At 36.3% G+C, this 25301-nt stretch overlaps 1 protein-coding gene across 1 annotated transcript in view; it reads left to right on the top strand.

The window, feature by feature from the left end:
• The window catches only part of DNMT3B (DNA methyltransferase 3 beta), a 39357-nt gene that overhangs the window by 3331 nt on the left and 10725 nt on the right, over window positions 1-25301 (top strand). The window contains exons 2-15 of the mRNA XM_051979450.1: window positions 596-660; window positions 2151-2237; window positions 4539-4685; window positions 5861-6055; window positions 7060-7218; window positions 9340-9447; window positions 12115-12274; window positions 13081-13206; window positions 13454-13498; window positions 16824-16903; window positions 17190-17302; window positions 19765-19948; window positions 21841-21925; window positions 23819-23964. Coding sequence (XP_051835410.1) covers window positions 596-660; window positions 2151-2237; window positions 4539-4685; window positions 5861-6055; window positions 7060-7218; window positions 9340-9447; window positions 12115-12274; window positions 13081-13206; window positions 13454-13498; window positions 16824-16903; window positions 17190-17302; window positions 19765-19948; window positions 21841-21925; window positions 23819-23964 — 1700 coding nt within the window. The remainder of the gene's footprint in view (window positions 1-595; window positions 661-2150; window positions 2238-4538; window positions 4686-5860; window positions 6056-7059; window positions 7219-9339; window positions 9448-12114; window positions 12275-13080; window positions 13207-13453; window positions 13499-16823; window positions 16904-17189; window positions 17303-19764; window positions 19949-21840; window positions 21926-23818; window positions 23965-25301) is intronic.

Here is a 25301-nt window from a genome sequence, read left to right as displayed (position 1 = left end):
AATCTTTTTTTTTTTTTTTCCTTTTCTGAGGCAATTGAGGTTAAGTGATTTGCCCAGGGTCTCATAGCCAAGAAGTTTAAATATCTGCAGCTGGTTCTGAACTCAGCTTCTCCTGACTCCAGGGCAGGTGCTCTATTCATTGAACCATCTAGCTGCCCCCCATCAGCTTTATTATTCCTGTTTTTGCAAATGAGGCAATAGAGGAGATGAAATGAGGAATAGGAACCAATCCCATTGACCTTTTTTTTCTTATTAAAGCTTTTTATCTTCAAAACATATGCATAGATCATTTTCAACTTGCACCCTTGCAAAACCTTCCTCAATTTTTTTCTCTCTCCCCCTTACCTCCTTCCCTAGATGGCAAATAATATGTTAAACTTGTTCAGTTTTTCTATATGTATTTCTACAATTATGTTTCACAAGAAAAATCAGATCAAAAATGACTTTTCTTTATTGCAGGATGTAACTTTGGAACACAGGGAAATAGAGGTGCAATCAGACTTTTTGGGAAAAGACAAGGGAAATCTGAGTCTGCTAAAAAAATTCATATGACATAACAATACCTGCCAAGGTGACTATCTTATTACTTCCACAGGTCGTAGGGTAAGCCGACGGGGACTGTCGAAAAGGGAACTCTCTCATATGATCACCTTCGATGAGGTACCCATCCAATGAATCCTTTACCCCATTATCCCTTTGCCCTTCTCCTGAGGGGCTCAGGGATCTGGATCAGGTGCTTTCTTGATAAAGAGGTAGGAGACCTTGTTGACTTGTAAAGCTTCAAGGGGAAGCTTCTTTTCCCATTTATTGGGTTTCCATCTATACCGTTGGAGCAAGGAAGATTGTAAGAGGTGACGGATTTTTCTTTCTTCCTCTTCTTTCTGCCCTTTATCCACATTCTTCCAGAATGGCATCATCATTATTCTCTAGACTTTAAGAACTTCAAGAAGTAGGTTAATGAAATGGTTTTTCCAACAAAGGTCCTCACTGCCCAGGAATCCCTCATTGTCTTCCCATCCCCTTCACCAAAATGCAATCTTTCCTCTAATTCCTTTTGATGTATGGTCTATATCATCCCTACCCCTTTTAAAGGGTCATGTCCAGATTGGTAAAGCTCTCTGTAAAAGGAGCTGACAGATGACTCAGAGGTATCGGTGCCTTTGGATATAGGAAAGGACGTCATTAGAGGAGACATTAGACTTCTTTTGCTTGGCCTCATAAGTGAGAATACTAGGAGTAATGGAGAGGCAATTTGAGGCTTCATGACAGTGAGATCTGTCCAAGCAGGTATGGGCTATCTTAGGAGGGATTAATGTTATTCCCAGCACTGATTCATAAGCCCAAACTGGATAATTGTTGACAAGGATGTTCTAGGGGGGGATTCCTGTTCTAGGCATGAGTCAAATGAGATGCCTGTGAGGCATCTTTCTAACTCAAATTCTGAAACTTGAGACCCCTAGAGAAGAAGAGAGTAGTGAGTTTCAGTGATGTAGGAAAACCTAGGCTCGTTTACTTCTTTGCTCTGATACTGATTGTATGAGTACTTGAATACACATTGATTTGGGTGGGTGAGGAGGTTGTTCTCCAGTCCCTTATAGAAAAAGGTTTTTATGTAGAAGTCTTGCTTACAAATTGGCTTAATTGTTAGTTGCATCCAAAATTAACATTTTTCAGTGATGTTTTAGTAACTTTAAAGCACTTGAATTATAATTATTTTTTCAATTGAGCTTTCTCAGAAATAATAATATGGTGAGGGAGGCATTACTATCACTATTTTATAGATGAGGAAATTGAGACTTCAAAGTTATATATGTCTAGCCTGTTATTACACAGTAAGTGCCCAGTGACAGTGTTTGACCCCAAGTCTTACTGACTCCTAAGTCCAGCATATTTTCCATTGGATTAGTTTCACACTAGGGCCTGCTTACATTTGCTGACCTTTCCTGCCTGCTTCCCTATCCAGATTATAATATCTTTTCTTGTAGCATCTAGGTTTGAATATAGTATACTAAGGAAATTCTAGTTTAATTCTTAATCTTATAATCCTTTTAAATCAAAGTTAATTAGGAATATTAGTAGGGAAAGAAGGGCTTTTTTTGGGTCCCATTTATTAAAAAAATGAAAACTTCCAAATTTGTTTTCTGTAAAAGGAGCTGACAGATGACTCAGAGGTGTCAGAAATCCCTGTGATGCCAAAGCTGTACAGAGAAACCAAGATTCAGCCTGACATTTCAAATGTAAGTCACCTTTGAACCTGAACAGAGATAGTTATGTGATGCAAAAATTCTTGAGTTGATCAATAAATAACTGAAACATTTCTAAGGACTTGCCACACCATGTACCTAGATCTGTGGGCACTTAGACCAGCATATGTGAGCTGAAAAATGACAGTCAACAATATACAATATTTTCTTGGTTCTACTCATTTCACTCTATATCCGGTCATATAAGTCTTTCCAGGGTTTTCTGAAATCACCCTGCTCTTCATTTCTTATAGAACAATAATATTCCATTACATTCATATACCATATATGTATTTGTTTGCTCAGCCATTCCCTAATTAATGGGCATCCACTCAATTTTCAGTTCCTTGCCACTACAAAAAGGACTGTTACAAACATTTTTGCACATCTCAGCTTTTTCCTTCTTTTGTGATCTCTCTGGGATATAGGCCTAGTAGAGACACTGCTGAATCAAAGAGTATGCACAATTTGATAGCCCTTTGGACATAGATCCAAATTAGTCTCCAGAATGATTGGATCAGTTCACAACTCCACCAAGAATGCATTAGTGTCCTGGTTTTTGGTGAAGTGGTACCTCAGAATTGTCTTAATTTTCATTTCTCTAATGAATAGTAATTAGAGCCTTTTTTCGTATGACTAGAAATGGCTTTAATTTCTTCATCTGAAAATTCTCTTTATATCTTTTGACCATTTGTCAATTGCAGAATGGCTTGTATTTGAGTCAGTTCTCTATGTATTTTAGAAATGAGGTTTTTATAAGAAATCCTGGATGTAAAAATTTTTGCCCAGCATTCTGCTTTTCTTTTAATTTTGACTACATTGGTTTTGTTGTGCAAAACCTTTTAAATTTAGTGTAATCAAAACTATCCATTTTCCATTTCATAATGTTCTGTAGTTCTTCGTTGGCTACAGATTCTCTCCTTCTCCATAGATCAAATAGATAGACAATCCCTTATTCTCCTATTTTGCTTAAATATCATTTTTTACATCTAAATCATGAATCTATTTTGTTAGATGCCTAGTTTCTGCTATATTATTTTCTAGTTTTCCCAGCAATTTTTTTTGAATATGTCTAAATCATGAACCTATTTTGATCTTATCTTGGTATAGGATGTTAGATGCTTAGTTTCTGTTATATTATTTTCTAGTTTTCCTGGCAAATTTTTTTGAAATAGTGAGTGCTTATCTCAGAAGCTTGAGTCTTTGGGTTTATCCAACACTAGTTTATTTTGGTCATTGATTCTAATCAGTATTAATAATCAAGAATAAAAAAACTCAGGTAGAAAGTCCAAATACTATTGTCTCCATTTTACAGATGAGAGTCTGTGAAAATTAGATGAAGTAACTTGCTCTGAGGCTTATCCTAACAGATAAACCGTTTTTTTTTTTTTTTTTTTTTTTTTTTTATTCCCAAGACCAGTTTCTACCAAAACTGACTTTGTTTGGCTTTATCTATTTATTTATTTTCCAACCAATTTAGCTTCATTTTAGCTATGATTTGAATAAAGAATGAAGTTTTACTGGATTCTTTTTTTTTTTTTTTCTGAGGCAATTGGGTTTAAGTGACTTGCCCAGGCTCACATAGTTAGGAAATGTTAAATGTCTGAGGCCAAATTTGAACTCAGATCCTCCTGACTTTAGAGCTGGTGCTCTATCCACTGCGCCACCTAGCTGCCCATGGATTCTAATTTTTAAAAGTGTTTTTTGGAATGTACCCTCAGGTTTTTGGAAACCTTGATTGTTTTTTCTTTAGAATAGGGGTTCATCATTTCTTGAATCTTCTAGTAGAGAACATATGAGATTGCTGATATTCTTAAGGTTGTGGCTTCCAATCAGCTTGCAAAATTATTGTTGTCTCTTGTGATTACTTCTACAGTTGGACTATTGCCAAAGCCCACAAAGGATTCTTACACATTGTGTATTAAGAGTAGATAATTAACTGGTTTAGATACTGATAACATCTTTTGATAACTCACCACTGAGCCAGTCTTGGACATTTAAAACTGGAGAATTCATCTTCTTCTGGGAAATATAGGACATTTTGTGTGGGAGAGGGAAGTTGTTGGGGAAAAGGGAGTTTTCTATGAAGATCAAGTTAACACTAGTCAAAAATAGGGGAATCTTTCACAACCTAATTAGAGAACATTTTGCTTATGTACCTTTATGAAAAGTGGTGAGACTTCTTTTACTGTTGATTAAAACTTTAATGATAGAAATCTGTTGTCCCTACTTCTTTCCCTGTAGTCTAGCCATGTGCTTTATTGAGACCCTGTACATGTGCTCTCTTGGTTCCAGGTCCGGTCCCAAAGTGAGGATAGTGCCACTGAGTGGGGAAGACGCAGACCTCCGCCACGTCTGGCCTCACGAGCTGAGCCCAGTAAGCCCAGCAGAAAAGAAACTGAAGAAATCAATTCTGACTTCAAAGAGACTCCTGTGACGAGGGTTCGTTCTACCAAAGGCCACTCATGGTTCTCTCCCCACCTTTGTTTGATTTATAAGCTGGAGCCTGGGGAGGGAAAGTTAGGTTTATTTTCTTCTCTTGCCATGGTCATTTGGTGCCTTCCTTGCTGTCTTAATAGGTGTGTGAGTTGAGTGTTGAAAATGAGCAAGCACACATATCTCTTTTGATTGTTTTGGGTCATAGGGCATTCTGTGTTGTCTGTGACCTTCCTCCTTTTCCCAGAGCCATTGGAGGATGGTCACTTTCTCTTCTTCCTTCTTCTTTGACTTTTTTATCTTTTACCTCTAAATATCTTTGAATGTGTTTGACCTGACGTATGGATGGAGTACTGTGGGTGGTCAGTTAATCCTGTTGCCTTTGTTGGTCTTAGGAGCTATTCCCTTCTAAGCTGGAAAGATCTTAAAGTTTGAGACAATATACAAAGTAACCTTGAAAAATAGCCAGATATATTTGTCTGAGTAGCATCTCTCACAAAAATTTTGTCCTTACCTATCCATTGCTCCCGATGCATTTAATGAGCTTTTTATTGGTCTTCCTCAAGGTTCAGGGTTGTTTATATAAACCCAAACTTCATTCTTTTTCTCAACTTCTCATCTAACCTTTAATCAATTGAAGAGTTTTATCTTACCTCTACTCATGGTTTATTTGTTAGAAAAATGGCCTCAAAGCTGTTGGTTTCAAGTCTTGCAGTTAAGACAGAATTTTAGGAGTTTCCTTCTGTGGGATGTTCTATCAGTGAGTTCTCTAATTTTGTCCTTTTCCTACAATTGGTTTAAATACCAGTAAGTTGGTATTTATGAGTTTATTTGTGTGTTTTTGTATGTGTTTTACTAATCTGTTCTTTGGAATCTTTTCCCATTGCCTTAACTTTATTTTTGGATCCACCATCTTCATCCTGGCTTTGATTTTTTTTTTTTTTTTTTTTTTTTTGCTGAGGCAATTGGGGTTAAGTGATTTGCCCAGGGTCGCACAGCCAGGAGGTGTTAAGTGTCTGAGGCCTGATTTGAACTTAGTTCCTCCTGACTTAGGAGCTAGTCCTCTATTCACTCCTGGCTTTGATTTTGACAGTTCTTGTCTCTTTTGATCACTTTTTGATGACATCATTTTTGTCAGGCTGTATCTCTTCATTCTACCACTTTGATTTGTCTCATTCTAGAGTAATAGGCGTCGACAGTCCACCGGCAACCTGCCCACTGGTATCCAGGCTTCCCTGAGCTCTTGCCTCACTATTGATCTCACTGATGATCTTGGGAGTAACACTACCACCAGGCGTAGTGCTCGAGAAAGACGTCGTCATTCTCTGGGTTCCCCAGTGGTGCTTTTAGACAACCATGATCAGGTGGAATACCAGGTATGGAAACTTGACATGAAATGGCCACCTCAATATCACATACCTTTAGAAGTGAAGTAGACTATTGGTCACCAAGTGCAACGCTTCCTGTTAACCTCTAGTGAATCATCAACATTTATTAAATTGCCTATCACATGCTACACTTGTCTTTGGCCTTGGGGAACACAGACAAAAATCAAAGTGTCCTGAACTCAAGGAAATGGCCTTCTATGAGAGAGGCAACATGACCACAGTTCTTTGGAATATAAGTACAGAATGGATACAAGGTAACCTTGGGAGGAAGACAGTCGCAGCCAGGGAAAGCCCCAAACAGTGGTGGTATTTGAACTGAATCGCTGGCCAAGCTAAGGACTTGGAAGAGGTGAAAAGGAGGGAATGAATTCTAGGCATGTGATGACAGCTGGAGGAAAGTCACAGACATGAGAGGGAATACTTGAAATGTAGGGTGGGCCAGACTGTGGTGAAGATGATGAAAGTCCAAAATGAATTGTCCATAGAATTGCTGCTCAAAAATCTGGGTCTTCTAATCATTTTCTAAGTCCTAGGTTGCTTTTCTTCAGGAAAGACACTTAGTCTTCTTCCTTAATGTAAGACTTCATAGTGGAAACAAATGAATTATAAAACCAGAATTTTGATCCTGACTCAGGTCATGCCCCTCAGTATTGGGGCAAATAAATATCTTATTTTTATAAGCACTAAAAATGAGAGTGAACTAGGTCAGGATTGTGAAAAACTTCACTAGAAATGAATCCCTGTGGCAGATATAGGCTATTAGAAAATTATAAATTAACAGGTATTTTTATTAATTTAAAAAATTCCTATTAATTTTAATCTGGGTCTTACTGCACTCAGAGTTTTGGCCACATGAACTAGAAGATTTTGAAGTGGTCGGTGGAGTGAAAGGAACTGATCATGGGGTGATCAAGTAGATAGATGCTACTGGTTGACTTTGACTTTCCATTGTCTCACTATTCCCTCTGATTTTTTTTGTAATTGACTTTCAGGATGGAAAAGAATTTCACATTGGTGAACTTGTCTGGGGGAAAATTAAAGGTTTTTCTTGGTGGCCTGCTATTGTGGTTTCCTGGAAATCTAATACAAAACGCCAGGCCATTCCTGGCATGAGATGGGTACAGTGGTTTGGAGATGGCAAATATTCTGAGGTAAGCCCCTGATCGTGGCAACATAGTGACTTGATGCCTAAGAGACTCTTGATATCCATATTGGATGGACCGGGGGTGAGTTTCAGCTCTCACTTCAGTTACTTTGAGCATTCCATTTCTTCAGGTCCTCTTTTTCAAATGGGGACCAAACGTCACTCCAATGGATTGTAAGGTTCAAAATGAAATGATATAAATTGTTTTGATTTTAAAACACGATATGTACATTCAGCTTAATAGCCTGTATGATGAGGTGATCAAAGGTAATAATGTGACAAGGTTTTTAAAGATGTCATAAGGATAACATCCTGGCCTCTTTCCTTTTATCCCTTCCCTCCTCCCCCTTATCTTTCCCATGGTGGAATAGTAAAAGCATTTAGTAATTGCTGTTCATTTGCCCAAGTCAACTGCTAGGTATAAAAATTTAACCTTCAAGGAGTTTTCATAGTTCTAACAAAGGGAGATAAGGTATAAAAGAGAGTAATGGCCTGAAAAGTGTTTGGTCTGGTAAGTCATAAGGGATAATGATTGGTGCCATGGAGTATACAATTGACAAAGCCCTTTCCTGAAATACTGATATAAGCAGTAGAACTGCTTCAGAGGTCTGTCAGAAGTGGAGGGATGCTTGGAAGATAGAATATCAACATTTTGAGAGAATTGTAGCTAAAAGATTGATTGCCCATGAAATTTCCTTATCAAAAACTCCAAGAACAATAAAGTAATAATTACTTATGCTAGCAATTACATGGGCCACCAGAGGGAGCTCTAGGTCAAAGAATTGGGACCATGGTTAGCTTCTAGACTTATTTCCTTATTCAAAATGAAATTACTTATTTTTTCATGTTAAAGAGCAAGATTGAATTTTAATATATGTTTGACAGGTATGGGAATACAGAAATTTTGGTTCAATTAGATATTTAGATTCCCTAATAATAATGTCCCATATTAGGGACAGATACACATTTTACTTGTAAAATGTGACAAAAGGTAGCCACGATATTTTATGACTCTAAATCTAAATAAATAGGTATTTATACATATATAGTCATATGACTTTATGTGGACATGTTGAAGACAGAAACACTGCATTTTAGGGACCAGTCTGCCAGGAGCAAATTTATTAAGCTAACATTAAGAATGTCTAAATTTGGGCATTACTTGCTCAGGGAGAGATGTCTCCTCATATCCTCAGTAATATCTCAAGCACAACATAATTTGAGTGTAAATTTATAGAAATCTGGAATGAAGAAAAGGGCACAATATTTTAAAATATGGTGTTTTAAGTTAACATTTTACTCTCTAATAAAACAATCACTTAATCTTCCTGGACCCTTCTCCTTTAGGATTAATTACTCCTTGTGATCAATCTATTTACTCAGATTATTTTCCATTGAATATTTTCAGGTGAATTAAAAAGAAAGTTTTTTTTTTTTTAAATATGCTCATGTTGGCTTGGCTTCATAGGAAGCAAATATGAATTGCTCCATGAAAGTTGTAGTTTAAGAATAATTTGCAACAAACTAGATGTAAGTGGAGATTCCAGAGATGGAAATTGTCCAAATTATGATATCCAGCTAATGTTAAAGAAGATTCAAGTCTTTGCTCACTCAACTTCCTGTGCACCCCATAGTCAGTACATTGTTGGGATCATCTAAATGGAGCAGATCCTGCAGGTGTGGGGATTTACTCTTTTCAGGAATTAACCAGAATTGGTGTCAATATAATTGGTTTCTTACTCTCTGCTCATATACTTATGGTGCTGCCAACTCTTCCTTCTACCTACCTAAGATGAAAACAGGAGTTGACCTTATTTGAAAACTGCTGGAAATAAAAAGATGTTTTCTTAGTGTTTGGGGCATAACTATCATTCACCCAATCCCGTGTGATGGAGTCTGAAATAATCTCTAAATGGCCTTAAGTATACTCAAGATTCAGGAGCACCTGAAATCTTAGTTCAAAATCACAGATGATAGAAGAACATCTGAGGTTATTAGCTTATCTATAGATACCTTCTCTTTCATGAGGCAAGTTTGTGAGTGTGCTAAAGAGAAAGCCCAAGGTTTTTTAGTGTTTCTATATGCTATACATATATCTATAATGCAACTTTTTTTTTTCTCTTTTTAGGTCCCCTCAGACAAGTTAGTGAGTCTTGCATTATTTAGCCAACACTTTAATTTACCTACGTTTAACAAGCTGGTATCTTACAGGAAGGCTTTATTTCAAGCCCTAGAGGTAATTGTGGGAGAGTGTCATGGGATGGCTGAATACATAGAGACATTTGATTGCGTCCAGTTAGAAAGATCTAATTTACCTCCTCTGAGATAAATACTGGGTTTGTAATTGGGGAAGTTTTGGGAAAGGTGGAAGGTTATGAGCTTTTCTTGATATTGAGTAAGAAGAACAAAAAGAAGATTTAGGGAAATTTATCTTAGAAAAATCAAATATTTTACTCTCTCTAATAAAATAGTCACTTAATCTTCTTGGACCCTTCCCCTTCAGGATTAATTATTCCTTGTAATCAATCTATTTCCTCTGATTATTTTGCACTGAATATTTTTAGATGAGTTAAAAAGGTAATTTTTAATATGCCCATGTTGGCTTGAATCCATAGGAAGGAAATATGAATTGCCTCATGAAAGTTGTAGTTTAAGAATAATTTGCAACAAACTAAATGTATAGGCAATCAACATAGGATTCAGAACTGGGAGATTTAATCCACCTTCCCTTTTTAGTAGGGAGAAACTTGAATCCCAGCAGGGAGAACTGACTTGAACAAAGGTAGTAAGTAGCAAGATTACTCTAAAGCTGTTAGTTATTCTCTGGACCATAGTGTCAGGCTAAGGAATTTCAAGGTTCTTTCCTCTTACCCTGGCTGCGTCTGACTTTATGCTGTTATTGAAGCTTAACATCTGGTATCAAGGGAACTCAAAGAATCATTGCCTTGCCTTTTAGGGTACATTGATGAAATGTTAGAACTGGGAGGGATGTTAGACCACACATGGAAAGGACCTTAGGAAAGAACTTGTCTCATAGTAATCTTAGACATTTAGTGTTATATATCCCCATTTATGAGTTAGTAAACTAATTATCACTGATATTAAGTGACTTAAAAATATTCACTAATTAGTTTTTTTAAGCTAGTAAACTTTGGTATCTCTCTATCCTGTTTTCTAAATCCATGTTGCCAATACTTTTCTTCTACTCCAAGGACCTTAGAACACAAAAAACCATAGGTGGAAGGGAATGTCATCCAGTGTCCCTCTGTAGTTGGTGATGTGATTTGTACAGGTCAATTTCTATTGTATCTAACTTTATTCAGGGCGATGTTAGGGCTGCTTTTTTTTTTTTTTTTTCCAATAAAGCTTCTGCTCAGAACAGTAGGGCCTTGACCCATCTCAGATTCCTCATTTTTGACTGATGCTTGTGAAGGAAAAAACTCAGCGTGAGGCTTGACATCTGTCACTATTCTCAATACCCCAACCTTTTTTCCGCTGATTGGCACTGCTAACCAGCCCCACCTCCCTGTGGAATCCTCAGCCTTACATGTTTCTTTTCCCCTTTGCCCAACAATCTCCTCACTCCCCACATACCATCCTAGCAGCTGTCCTTGCAAGACACTCCTATGAATGAAGTCAGTGTTCCCATCAGAGTGTGGGGTGAGAACTTGATTCTAAGTTGAGGCATACCAACAAGTGCTGTGATTCAAGGCAGCATCCATTGTGGAAAGTAGTATGAGAATAGTGCAGAAAAGATACATAGAACATCTGCTTAAAGACTTTCCAGTAACTAAGAACTTAATTCAAATTTGAGATAGATGTGTTAGGAAGGTTTCCCTTACATTGATGGAGCCTAATATTTGCTTCTCTGCAAGTTCTCTACTTCTGGGACTAAGTAGAACAAGTTTAAGCCTTCCAAATTTTATCCAATTTGTGATTAGTCATGCCTTTTATTTCTCTCCTTCGGCAACCCCTTTTCTCCACCCCATCTTTACTCCCTGTTCAATGACTAATCTTATGCAGATAAAACTTCATCTATTCTTGTTGCACATGATTAAGATGTAATTTGTTTTCCTGGATACAGACTACATCTTGTCAGCTTCCTCCTCAAATGTCCCTGGAACTCAAATAAATGAATGGTCTAATCAAGTCTCACTCTTTCTTGACATAAAACCTGTTTGTAAATCTTGAGATAATCATAACTTTGGGTATCCTGCTGTCCTAGGGTTGAATCATGCAATTCATGTTAAAGTTCTCTTTTATTTCCCTTCCCCCCCAAATCCAAAGTTTTTGTGATTATGTTTTGATACATATCTCTACCCCTAATCTTTCAGAGAGCCATCTTTATAACAAAGAATGTTTTTTAAGGTAAAACTAAGACATAAAACAAATTGAAATTATATTCAGTGTTTCACATCCGTAGCTCTGACAAATATGAAAAGCTGTGAGGTTTGGGGGGGAAGGGTATCTTTTCATTTCTTCTTCTTTGATTATTTTTCAAACAACTTAAAAAATTAATATTTTATTCCCCTCCATACATGTAAAAATTTTGACATTTAAAAAAATTTTGAGTTTCAAATTCCATATTCTTGTTTCCTTCTCTTCTCTCATTGAGAAAGCAAGAAATTTGATATAAACCATACATGTTCAGTCATGCAAAACAGAAAGAAAAAGGATACTTGGATCTTCATTCAGACGTTAACAGTTCTTTGGAAATAGTTAACATTTTCATCATAAGTCTTTCAGAATTGCCTTGGAATATTGTATTGCTGAGAATACATAAATCATTAATAGCAGCATACACTTTTGATTGATTGAAATGATTTATGAAGTTGGTGAAATAACTGACTGAATCAACCTTTTTTGACCCCAGATATTAATTTTTAAAAATTTTGCTTTGTAGATGGCCAAGGGCCGGGCGGGCAAGACTTTTCCAGCCATTCCTGGTGCTTCTTGGGATGAAAAACTCAAGCCCTTGTTAGATTGGGCTCATGGCGGCTTCCAGCCAATGGGAGAAGAAGGACTTAAACCAAAACAGAAATCAGATGGATCTATCATTCCAGGTAGGAACTGTGGCTTAGATCGTGTTCATCTCTGGTATTTGCACTGGAATTATGTGATTAAATAGAATTTTTAAGAGTTGTGGAGAAGCCAAGCAATTGTGTTTTGTTTGGATATGTGTGGTTTTATCTGATATCAGACTTAGGAAAAAAATATTCCTGGTATAGAACACTATTAGCAAATTGGGGAAAATATTCTTTGATTTAACCAAATCTACTATGATGCACAGCAGACATAGAGGGACCTTCTTCCCTTTCTTTTCTTCAGGCTTTTCATCTAGTAACCAGAAAATGTATTAAAAGAGATATTTAAAAAAACAAAAAAACAAAACTATGGCTGTTTGAGGACAATCTGGCAAGAGCATTGTTAGGAAGACTCATGGAAACAGATAGTATTATCACAACCAGCAACTTATTGGAACTGGATAGTTACAATTTACCAGTTTTTGCTATTTACTCACGGGATTAATCTTTGACTTTGTCACAGCTAAAGGAAGTTAGATGGTTGTGCTAAAATCCTAATGGAAAATTTAGGTGCTTAAGCCTAGGTTTAGAGAAGAATTATTTTAAGACTCCCACTCTTGCAAAGAAATATGTCAGTACGGTCCACGTTTCAGTTTCACAGGTTTTTTTTTTCCTTAGTATTTACACATAGTTAAGTTCAGAAATATATTTGATGCCACATTTTATTTTACTTGAGAATGAGTTAGCTTAAGTATGATTGTCTTTAGGAATATTGGAAACTAACGAATTAAATTTGGCCCAGCTTCCAGCCCATGCTCTGAGGTTAAATGAATTATCTTTTGTAGAACCCAAACAGAGAAGAAGGACATTAGAGGAAGTCACTGTTCAAGATAGTATACCTCCTTCGAAACGCCTGAGGACCAACTGCTTGAATAACAACAAAGAACGGGTAGAGGAAGAGCAAAGTCGAGGTGACTGTTACTGGCATTCAGCTTCTGGGTTGAATTCGTTTTGGGGTAGTGGGGTGAGAGAAACTTAGCTTTTCCTTCTATGGATATGTCTTCTTCTTTGGATGGATGGGCTGTGTTATTATAATACTACTACTTTTTTTTTTTAATTTCTTTTCAAAAATAGAACTATAAATTGAGTATCATGAAAGCTTGTAAAATATTAACCAAACCATTTTTATTCTTCCCACCCAAATTTCTTCTTATTTAGAAAAAATGGTTTCTGACATCATAAACAACAAAAGCAGCCCTGAAGGTATGTTGTCTTCATTATATGCTTGTAGGCTGCCCTAACTTGAAATTAGCCAGATTTGATTCCTTGCAGAATTTGTGTGTATTAACAAGCATTTTTTACCATTATGTATTGATCACTGTGCTAAGATTTTGTATTGTCTTCTTTGATCCTCACAGTAACCATAGGAAATAGGTGCTGTTTTTGTCCTATTTTCTAGGTGAGAAAATTGAGGCAAGCAGAAGTTATTTGACTCCTGGGTTACACAACTATACTACCTAAATGCTTCTAGGACACATAGCATTAGGTGACTAAAGCATTGAATAGATGCCTGTTCTGCAAGCATTTTGTCTTAGAATCTCTGAATTCATTTGAACAAATATTCCATTTCTTTTTTGTGTTATAGTGACTGGGGCTATAAAAAAATCCCAGTGAACTTCTGCCTTTAAAGAGGTTACATTCTCTGATCTACAATTTGTAGGTAACTATGGTAGTTCATTTTCAGTGTTCAGGCAGTATATGCAGCGTGATGGGAGTGAGCAGAACTGTTGGGGGGGGGAACTCAGCTGTGGGGCATTGAACAAATCATTTCATGTTTGAGTCTTGATTTGCTTCTTGTAAAGAATATGACCCTGCCATCACTTAGGAGTAAGGCAGATGATCTTACATCCATGTTACAACTAATAGTGTCTGGAAAGTATTAGTTGGTATTGTTTGTCATCAGACCATTAGAAGTTCAGAGCTACAAGAGGTACAGACTCTTAGAATCCAGAGTATTTGCAGATTATGTAGTTCAATCCCTTTGTTTGACAGAAGATGGAACAGAAAAGAAGGGACTGTAAGAAAAGAAGAAAAAGTTAATCCCACATCTGGGAGTAGAATTCAGATCTCACCTCCTGATCTACAGAAGGTCTTTTCCTGGAGATTGGCTTAACCTATTCTCCCTGCCTTATGGGATGGTTTAAATATTTGACAGCATCTTATAAATGTAGGTATGGGCTGGGATAAACATGATGTGCTTAGTCTTACCCTGCCTTGGAAACAGGAATATGTTCCCCTGGTTAGGGCAGGTGTGTGGTAAGTAAAGAAAATTACAGCCATTATTGAGAAATGAGCTTATGAGTATTTATTTTTTGGTCAGGTATTGACTGAGCAGAACAGGGGCAGTGAACCAGGAAATTAATGGAATGAATACATTGTCAGTAATGATAATGCTTGAGTAATGAACAGAGGAACTGGATAGGAAATGAGGTAATGGGTTTAGCCACAAGAAGTGTCATAAATTACAGGTGACTAGTTCTAGATCAAGAATTGCTAACACTAGACCTAAGCATGAAGTAGTTAGACCTTGTCCAAGGAATTGGTTGTAGAGATTAAAAAGTATGAATTTTTAAGTTTGATGATTTGGTATTTAGGGAGGCAGTTTAAAAGACTGCAGTGTTACAGTGGACAGAACAATTGTTTTCAATGCCTGACTCTATTAGTAAGAGCCTTTGAGAATCAGAGAGCTCTTGTAGCAGATTACAGGTTGGCCAGATCAGATTTCTTATTTTTTTTTTTTAAATAACTTTTTATTGATAGAACCCATGCCAGGGTAATTTTTTACAGCAATATCCCTTGCATTCACTTCTGTTCCGATTTTTCCCCTCCCTCCCTTCACCCCCTCCCCCAGATGGCAAGCAGTCCTATACATGTTGAATAGGTTACAGTATATCCTGGATACAATATACGTGTGCAGAACTGAAGAGTTTTCTTGTTGCACAAGGAGAATTGAATTCAGAAAGTATAAATAATCTGGGAAGAAAAACAAAAACGCAAGCAGTTTATATTCATCTCCCAGTGTTCTTTCTTTGGGTGTAGCTGCTTCTGCCCATCTTTGCAGATCAGATTTCTTAAAGGGAAGAAGTAATCATGTTCATATGTACCTGAGAATATTTCTAAGAAGTTACTAGATACCAGTGTGTTATTCTCAATTGACTTGGGAACCACTTCATGTCAAAAAGGGTTTAAGATATTCAAGATTTTTTAAAAATTCCATATCTAATTCTAATTTAGTATTACAGACATAGTTTTAGAGCTTCAAAAGACTACATTTTTCTAGCATCTACTTGTAAGTTGCTATTAAAAGGGACTATATCTGTATCTTGAAGGATGGTAGTTTTGAAATCCTACTATTTCCCTTATCTTTAACAAGACCTTTATCATTAAAGTGGGAAAGTTAATGGGAGTAAAAAGCTGCTTAGGCATTTGGAAGCAAAGAAATGCTTAGCCACAGGTTTGTTTTGCATGAGTACCATGCCTTATCTCAAGGCACAATGATTAGTGCCATTCTTTAATAGGAAGTACTAGTTTGGTTCTTTAGCCATCTTCCCCTTTCCTACCTATTGAGTTAAACCCATAGAAAGATTAAAAAAAAATTATTCGAGTCTGTTTTTATAGCACTTAGATATTTCATTTTGTGCATCTCTTCCAGTCCATACCCTCATCCCTTATGACCTTGTATACAGTGTTTTGTGGCCATGCCTCTTCACCTTTGAAAAATAGTAACAGGAGGAGAAAAGATGGTTTTCCTTAGTCCTTGATCATTTTAATTTCCTTGCATTTATTTATTGCATTTATTTATATTACTTGCATTTATTTATTACTTTACATTGTTGTCATTATCTGTATTTTCCCAACTCTCCTCACTTGGCATCATTTCATATAATTTCGAGTGTATTTTTGTGGTTTTATCTTTTTTTATGATTCCTTGGAAGATTATGTTTGTTGTAAACTAAAAATTTCTATTTGTGTTCTACGTTTGGTAAGTAGTGCCTGGAATTAATATGTACCAAGCACTATGGATATAAAGAAAGCCTATATATCTTCAAGGAACTTAGCATCCTAGTAAATCGAAACAGCATGCATCAAGGAGTAGTTCAGAGAATGTTACAATGGGAATGGAGTTGGCTTGGGGTGAATCATATAGATGGGGAGTTGTGTGGAGCAGTCAGTTCATAGATTGTGTTGCCAGAACTTGGAATAAGGGGCTAAGCAGGTGGCATGGTCACTGATTAACAGTGAAGCCTGGTCTGGGGCCCACAACATAGAGCAGACTAATTGAGTTTGTACTCTATCACCAGACACCTAAGATCTGGGTTCTGAGTGCCAAAGCAAGTGCATTAATTCCTTCTCTTGACCCCTTTCAGAAGTCAGAATATTGTTTCTGCTAATCACTGAGTTTGGGGTACCATATCTCTAAATTCTTTTATTGGGGAATTTTTGAGTATAATTTGGGTAGAATGGTTATTATCCCTGTTGATGTATCAACCTTATTTTATCTCCCCTTGCCTTTTTGTGTATGTTACAGATAACTGCATAGCATGTGGAAGAAAAAACCCACCCTCTTTTCACCCTCTCTTTGATGGGGGTCTTTGTCATACATGTAAAGTAAGTCTTAGTAAAATATATGGCTTTTCTTTCTGATAGTTCAACTACACACTTCTCTTTAGATTCCTATGTTACTTGTTACCTATTAGTTTTATTCCTTAGAAAAGAGTCAAGGTCAGGGATGGTTCATTTCTTCCCCCAAACTCTTCCCTAAAGCATTAGTGGATTCCATGGGCCTAAACCAACCTTTTGACCCTATGACTAGGTATCCAGTGGGTGGGACTTAGTATTCTGGGACTTAAAGGCAATTCTTCCCAGACATGTTTCTATCTTTTTTTCTAACCAGGATAGATTTCTAGAGCTGTTCTATATGTACGATGATGATGGCTATCAATCGTACTGTACCGTATGCTGTGAGGGACGGGAACTCTTACTATGTAGCAATTCAAGCTGTTGCCGGTAAGCCCTTTTCTTGTGTCTTTCTCTGTGTTCTTGAGAGCAGTCTGCTTTATACTTGACTTTGACTAGATGGTTATGGAGGTATTACTTCAACCTGAAAGTTCCATTACTCTTAATGAAGTCACTACTGCATTAGCTTTTTTGTCAATGACACAAAAGTGAATACATTTTGGAAAGCATTAAGGGTTTACTGTTTATAAAGCTTCATGCTAAACACTTGATATACGAACAGAAAAATAAAAAGGCTACTCCTCTTAGAGCTTGCTTTGTAGGAGGAAACAGCACATATGGGGGAGTGCTGTGGTAGAGTGATTGACTAGTCCTGGGAAGTTCAAAAGATGTGTTGGCAAGGCAAGATGACACATGACTTTCTTTTAATAATATATGTACATTTGCTTCTTGCTCTTGAACTGAGAGCTAAGGTGGGGTACCATAAGTATGTTTATATACAAGGTTAGCTTTTACAATTACAGCATTTTATTCATTCTGTGTTTTCTTGTTTCTTCATCATTCTCTCTGAATGAATATATGCCAGATATTTTCAAGTTTCTCTAAATCCCTCATTCTTTATTAAAGTTCTATTACATTAAGATGCTACATACAATTTGTTAAACTATTTCTCAAATGGTTGTCTCAGAAGTTTTTTCCAGTTTGTTGCTCATTTGAATATTTTGATGTGACTAGAACCCTTAGTTAATAACAATAAATGGGCAGCCAGGTGGCAAAGTGGATAGAATGCCAGGCTTATAGATAGAAAACTTTGAGTACAGATCTATCATCAGACTCCTATTAGCTGTGTGATTCTAGGCAAGTCTCTTAACCCTGTTTGCCCCAGTTTGACAAGAAAAAGGCAAACCCCTTCAGTATCTTTGCCAAAGACTGAATAATAATAATAACAAAAGTTAATAAATGTTTAATAAGCATCTACCATGTGCCAGGCACTGTGCCTAGAAATGGGGATACAGATATGAAAAAAGAAAAGAGTCCCTGTTTTCAATCCAAAAGAAGAAAAGTCGAGAATGGGGGGCAAGAGACGCATAAGTACCTAGTGTAGTGTAGCCAGGTGAGAAATGGGATTTTCTAAACTCAGCCACATTCTTGAAATAGACGTTTTGGAGGTTGTAGCTCCACCTTTCAAGTAGAGGGGCTGAAAGTAATGCTAAGAAAACACATTAAGGCTGATGGGATCTTTCTCATTGCCTTCTTGGGACAATGGTAGAAAAGTCAGAGAAGTCCCAGAATGATATAGCCATTTAAGAAAAGTCTTGTTCAGGCAGTTCTAATAAACTTTGCATCCAGAGAGAGAACTATGGAGACTGAATATGGATTGAAGCATAGTATTTTTACCTTTTTTTTTCTTTTCTTTTTTTCTTTCTTATGGTTTTCCCTTTTCTGATTTTTCTTTTTCAGCTGACTCATGGAAATATGTTAAAAATGAATATACACATATAATCTGTATCAGATTGCTTGGTAGTATGAAGAGCTAGGAGATAAGAGAAAGGGAGGAAAAAAAATCAGAATTTGAAATCTTACAAAAATGAATGTTAAAAACCATCTTTATAAGTAATTGGAAAAATACTATTAAAATAAAATTAAAAAATAAAAGTCTTGTTCAAAGGATTTAAACAGTGAATCATTTCTTTCACATTCATTCTGATTTGTTTTTCAGAAAATAATAGTTGGGATATCAAAAAAGATCTTTCATTTTAGGTATTCAGACCTAGAAAAGGTCCTTCTCGTCAAATCCCATCTTTATAATAATAAGATGAGAGCTAAGATTACAGGGGCACTAAAGAATAATCTTCAAACTAGGGGGCTTCTGGGACCCAGACCAGTATGTTTTTCTTATAGTTAAATTACCAGCGATCATTGGATATTGTTTTCTAGTCTCTTTTAAGCATCTCTGATCTCCTAAGTTTTTACTTCTAGCTCTTCTAGCTTTATATATGACTTCTCTTTCTAGTTCTAGTTAAAACACAACTTATTATTTAAATGGAATTCTTTTTAAATATGTGCACTTAACTTTTAAATTAGGAAATCATTTTCCTTTTTTTACCAGTTGACTCCTTCCTTTTCATTCATTGGAAGCTTTCAAGTGAGGACTTGACATAAGGGATGTTGTAGAGGTTTCTGTTTTAGGATTCTGTGGTGGAAATTTAGAATGGATTTAGAGATAAAGTGCAAATCCTCTTCATTGGACAGATAAAGAATTGATGTCATAGAAGGTATTCCTGATTTGACTAATATCTGACAATAAGCTGTCTACTTCTTTGATTCTAGTGGTAAAAATGATGAAGACTTGGAACAGTTAAAAAGAGGGGAATTGGTTAAGTGAAGATGGACATTTTAGCCTGGCTTAACCTTCTTAGGTGCATAGGGTTTTAAGAGTGCTCAAGTCAAGTCAAGTTGCAATATGTAGGAGCACTTTGGCTAATCCCTTTTTCTCCTACTCCTGGGCACAGGTGCTTTTGTGTCGAATGCCTTGATGTGCTGGTTGGAGCAGGAACGTCAGTCAGTGCCAAAGCACAAGAGCCTTGGAGTTGTTACATGTGCCAGCCTCAGCGGTGCTATGGGGTCTTACAGCGTCGAAAGGACTGGAGCATTCGCCTTCAGGAATTTTTCACCAATGACATAGCTCAGGAATATGTAAGATATTTGTAGGGTTTCTCATCTGTGATAAATGAATCTCTTCCCCACCCCCACCCCACATTTGGCTGGGTTCCAGCTTTGACACTGGAACTTCATGAGCATTTAAAGAAGGCTAGGAATTCATATAGCTATTTAAAGAACGGATATACATGGGAGAAAATAATCCAGTCAACTGAATGTAATTCAATTCCCTTAACATTTTTTTTCTGGAGACATAGTTTCAAAGGATAAAGTGTATTGTGATTTGTAGAAAGAGGATGGCTACTAATTCTTTGTCATTGTATAACTGGACATTATTGTATAAATGGAGAGGTTGCAATATCCGTATGGTTTCTTTTAACATTCTAAAAAAGACCATACGGATATTGCAACCTCTCCATTTATAGAAGAGACCCAGAGGTCTCTTCTTGCCCAAGGTCATCTAGTAAATATATTGGTTTTTCCAACAAGGGTAGAAATTTTGTCCCTTTCACTTCTGCTCTATCTCAGTTTAATTCTTTGTTTAGAAAAAAGAAAGTTGAATGTCATGAAAAAAATTGGAACTATTCCACATAGATAGTTTGGTATCTTAGAGAAATGTTAATGTTATCTAATGTATTCCTCTGCTTGAAGGGTGTATTTTTGTGAGATACTGAGAAAGATTGGCTTCCTATGTTGGTTGTACTTTATTGGCCTTCTGTAGTTTTCTTCCTCCAAAACCACAGATCTAATGTCCCTTCAAGCTCAAAGTCCAGGATTTTAGACTTCAGGATAGAAGCAGGACTCTCTTGAAAGATTTATATTGGAAAAGTTTGGGCAACAATAAAAATTTACTTTAAAAAATCTCGCCCACATTCCATTTTCAATATCTTTACCAGGACAGTTTTAAGAGTGTAACCTTTATAATAAATCCCAAACCTTTGGGTGGTTCTCATCATATAAGCCTTTCCTGGTGTATTTCACATTTGAAAGATCATTGCATTGTATTCCATTAACAAGTGAATTGAATGCTCCCCATTAATCAGTCTGAGAAACAAGTTATGTACAGCAGCTTTATCAGAATGCAACCCACAGATTGGGAAAAGGAGATAACCATAAACTCTGGAAAGTAATAGGAATACAAAAAGAAGCAAAAAGACAGTGATTATCCTCAAAAAATGTATAGAGAAGCAAAACAATTTTTAAATTGCCTTTGTTTAAAAAAAAAGTCCCAATCTGTACCCTGATCCAGTTCTTCTTTGTTAAAAGTGAATGATGTGTTTTGTCAAGAATATTCTGGGATCAGGGCAAAAGAGTATGAGGGGATGTGTGTGTGTCTATTTTATTTTATATACACACACACACACACACACACACACACACACATAAATATATAGTTAAGTTACTAGACCATTTGTGTATCTTGATAGATGGATAGATAGGTAAGTAATTTTTTGGTCAGAGTTCCAGGTAAATAGCTCCTTAAATGGCTAGACCACTTCCATAGCTTCACCAACAATATTTAGTCATCAAGTCTCTGGTGATGACTGAGAAAAGAGGGGGAAAAGCATGGCAAAGTTTATTTATACTGGTTTTTTCACAGATATTAATTCAGTAAAATTGGGTATGGGTATCCACTGAACAGGGTTTTTCTATACAAATTGGAAATACAAATTGTTATTGCTCTCCATGGTGAATTGTCTTGTCCCAAAACTTTTGAGTTGAACAGTTAACTACCAGTAATGTTATCTGAGAGTTGGTTTCTTTGCTAGGGGTACAGTAGCTGAATAAAAGGCCAGAAATCTGGCTGAGAAATATTAAAAACTGGGACCTTATTATATAGAAAGTAGTTTGTTTCAGTCAGAAAAATATTTCCTAGTAGTTACTCAGTACCTCCTTCTTAATTATTTTGCTATTGTTTTGTTGGATAGGCAGTTCCAAAACTGTATCCAGCAGTCCCTGCATCAAAGAGACGGCCAATCAGAGTCCTGTCCCTTTTTGATGGTATAGCTACAGGTGAGTCTTCTGAAAATGCTCTTGATCGATTTTCTCCTGAGTCTGGGATGATAGTGAGGATGATAGTCTATCCATCTCCATTTCTATGGTAGCAAGGCTCCTCTCTGGTCCTTTTTCACAAACTCACTCTACAATTAGTGGGCATAGGAAAAATGAAAAAAGTGTGTAACTTTGAAATTTCCTGTCCATAAAATGGGAGAAGTTTCTGAGGTTATTTATGGTTTTATTTTGCAAATCAAGAAAGTTTAATAAAAATAGTCATTTTTGTTCTTAAAGAATTTAGAGAGTCCTTAATAGGCGGGATCTCTTTTAGCTTACATGTCAGAGTAGGTTTAATGGAAGAGTCGTCACCTAACTAATTTCTAAGGAAGAATAAGAATTTTGACTGTATTTATTTAAGAAAATTAAAAATAAAAATTATTAAACATTGTATATTTTGTCTAAGGATCTTATGTTGTAGTTAAAGAATTTTTGCTTAAGTATTGGTTGGAAAGCACTTTTTGTAGTGATAAATAAATGGAAAAGATAAGAGATTTAAATAGTGATTGGGGACAGTTTAAAATACTTCAAACTGCAGAGAATGAGATTAAAATGGAATCTGGTAGGTACATAAATTGAATTTTTAAAGAGATAGAGTGAGAAAGGACAAATGCAAAGCATGGGAAGAGTTGAAATGCTGGAGTATTGGTGAATAAATAGAAAATATGCTTCCAAGTTCTAAGTAATGATAGATAGCCTGACCATATCAGTTAAGAGGAGATAGAAATAGAGCTCTTATGTAATTAGTGCACTTAACATAGGCAAGAATTCTGCTGGAAATATGTGTTTATTTGATACTTCTTCCCCTTTTTGTTCCCTTTTTCCCCTTAACCCCACACACCAAAGAAGATTAATTTTGATTTGACCTTGATCTCAACTCTTATCGTCCCCTCCATGGAGATCACTTTAGCTCCTGCTATGCTAATGAAACATTTGTTCTGCCAGACCTTCCCAAGCTATGGGTTTCTGGTTTCTGATAGACAAAATACTCTTATATTTCTAGAAGAAGCCTAAGTAAATGAAAAAAGGATCAGCACAAGATGGTTACTGAAGCCAGTAAAATGTATTTGACCTTTCCTACTTTAAAATTGCTCTTGGGGCAGCTAGATGGCACAGTTGATAGAGCACCAGCCCTGAAGTCAGGAGAACCTGAGTTCAAATCTGGTCTCAGACACTTAACAATTCCTGGCTGTATGACTCTGGGCAAGTCACTTAATCCCAGTTGGCTCAGGAAAAAACAAAACAAAACAAAACAAACTGTGCTCTTGGGAAGCCATAAGTTTCTCTGATCTTTGGAAATGAGGAAGCATGGGTCATGTATATATCTATAAGCCCTTTCAACTCTTCCATTGAGATTATTGCTAAACCATGGGTAGAAAAAGTTCACATTTCTTACACTCTTAATTGACTTTATGATTTTTAAGAGTTGTCCCTTTTATTTATTCCACCAATTCCATGTCCAAATAATAGATAATTTCCTGAGTGGTGGACTTGAACGAATCATCTAATCACTCTCCTTAGTATTTGTTGAAGATGTGCCTCAGGTTGCCACTTGGTGATTAGACTCATGGTGAAAGTCTTTTCCATTCAAAGCATTTGTTTTTCTTAGATTGCTCTGGCTCTTTCTGTCATAATTTGTTTTTTGGGAATGTAAGTTATCCCTTTGTCACCTTGGCTTCTAGAGGAGGTATCCAACTATATTTGTATTTGTATATGATACTTAACCTTCCCTGCCATCATATTGTCTCACATAGCTCTAGTTGATTACCTTAGCCACATGAGGGTGTAGATTCCCATCCCTATAGGGACAAGAATAGAAAGTGAGTCCTCATTACTTTCCTCTGCCTTTGACAGGCTATTTAGTGCTAAGAGAATTGGGCATCAAGGTAGACAAGTACATTGCTTCAGAGATCTGTGAAGATTCCATTGCTGTTGGGACAGTCAAGCATGAAGGGAACATCAAATATGTTCATGATGTCAGAAACATCACAAAGCGCCAGGTGGGTACCCTTAGGCTCACCTCAGTCTAGTAGTAGTAGTAGGAAGAGGGGGAGGAGAAAGAGGAGGAGGAGAGGAAGTTGACTCTTTTTGACTTGACCCTTAACTTAGTTCATATATAAACACATATGATGTAGATATTGACTAGAATTTTCTTTATTGGCTTTCTGAAAGGATATGTTTTGGTGTATGTGGTATTTATGTGTATACCCTACTTGATAGTGGAGAAACTACGTTTTCTAGTGGGACTGGAGGAACTAGGCTTAAGTTTTAAGTTGATAGAAGTATCTTTTTTATTTTATTTTATTATAGCTTTTTATATACAAAACATATGCATAGGTAATTTTTCAACATTGACCTTTGCAAAAACTTCTGTTTCAACTTTCCCCCTCCTTCCACCTCCTCCCCTAAGTGGCAGATAGTCCCATACATGTTAAATATGTTAAAGTATATATTAAATACAATATTTATATACATATTTATACAGTTATCTTGTTGCACAAGAAAGATTGGATTTAGAAAGAAGGCAAATAATCTGAGAAGAAAAAACAAAAATGCAAGCAAACAATAACAAAGTGGTTATGTTGTGGTCCATACTCATTTCCCAGTGTTCTTTCTCTTAGTGTAGCTAGAAGCATCTTTTTTAAATAAAAACTAGTAATAGCTTTTTATTTTTCAAAATACATGCAAGGATAATTTTTAATATTCATCCTTGTAAGACCTTGTATTCCAAATTTTTCTCCCTTCTCCCCTTTTCCCTTCCTTTAAACAGCAAGTAATCCAGTATAGGTTAAACATGTACAATTCTTCTAAACATATTTCCACATTTATCATTCTGGACAAGAAAAATCAATTCAACAAGGAAAAACAAGAAGAAAGAAAAAAACCTAAGCAAATAGCAACAAAAAAGGTTAAAATACTATAAGGTGCTCTGCATTCAGTCTTCGTAGTAGTCTCTCTGTTTGCAGATGGCTTTCCATCACAAGTGTATTGAAATTGCCTTGAATCACTTCATTTTTGAAAAGAGCCAAGTCTATCATAGTTGAATATCACATAATCTTATTGTTGCTGTGTATAGTGTTCTCTTGGTCCTACTCACTTCACTTAGCATCAATTCATGTAAGTCTCTCCAGATCTTTCTAAATCATCCTGCTGGTCATTTCTTATAATAATATTCCATTACATTCATATACTATTACTTATTCAGCCATTCCCCAACTGATGGGCATCCACTTACTTTTCATTTCCTTGCATAGAGTCATCTTTTAATTAAATTTATATGCATCAGTGAAGTGGAAATCTAATAGCTCTTATGTGACATCTCTTATATAAGACTCCT

This window comes from Antechinus flavipes, chromosome 2 (assembly GCF_016432865.1).
Source record: "Antechinus flavipes isolate AdamAnt ecotype Samford, QLD, Australia chromosome 2, AdamAnt_v2, whole genome shotgun sequence".
In the NCBI taxonomy this organism is placed as follows: domain Eukaryota; kingdom Metazoa; phylum Chordata; class Mammalia; order Dasyuromorphia; family Dasyuridae; genus Antechinus; species Antechinus flavipes.
This window is presented reverse-complemented; position numbering and strand designations above follow the sequence as displayed.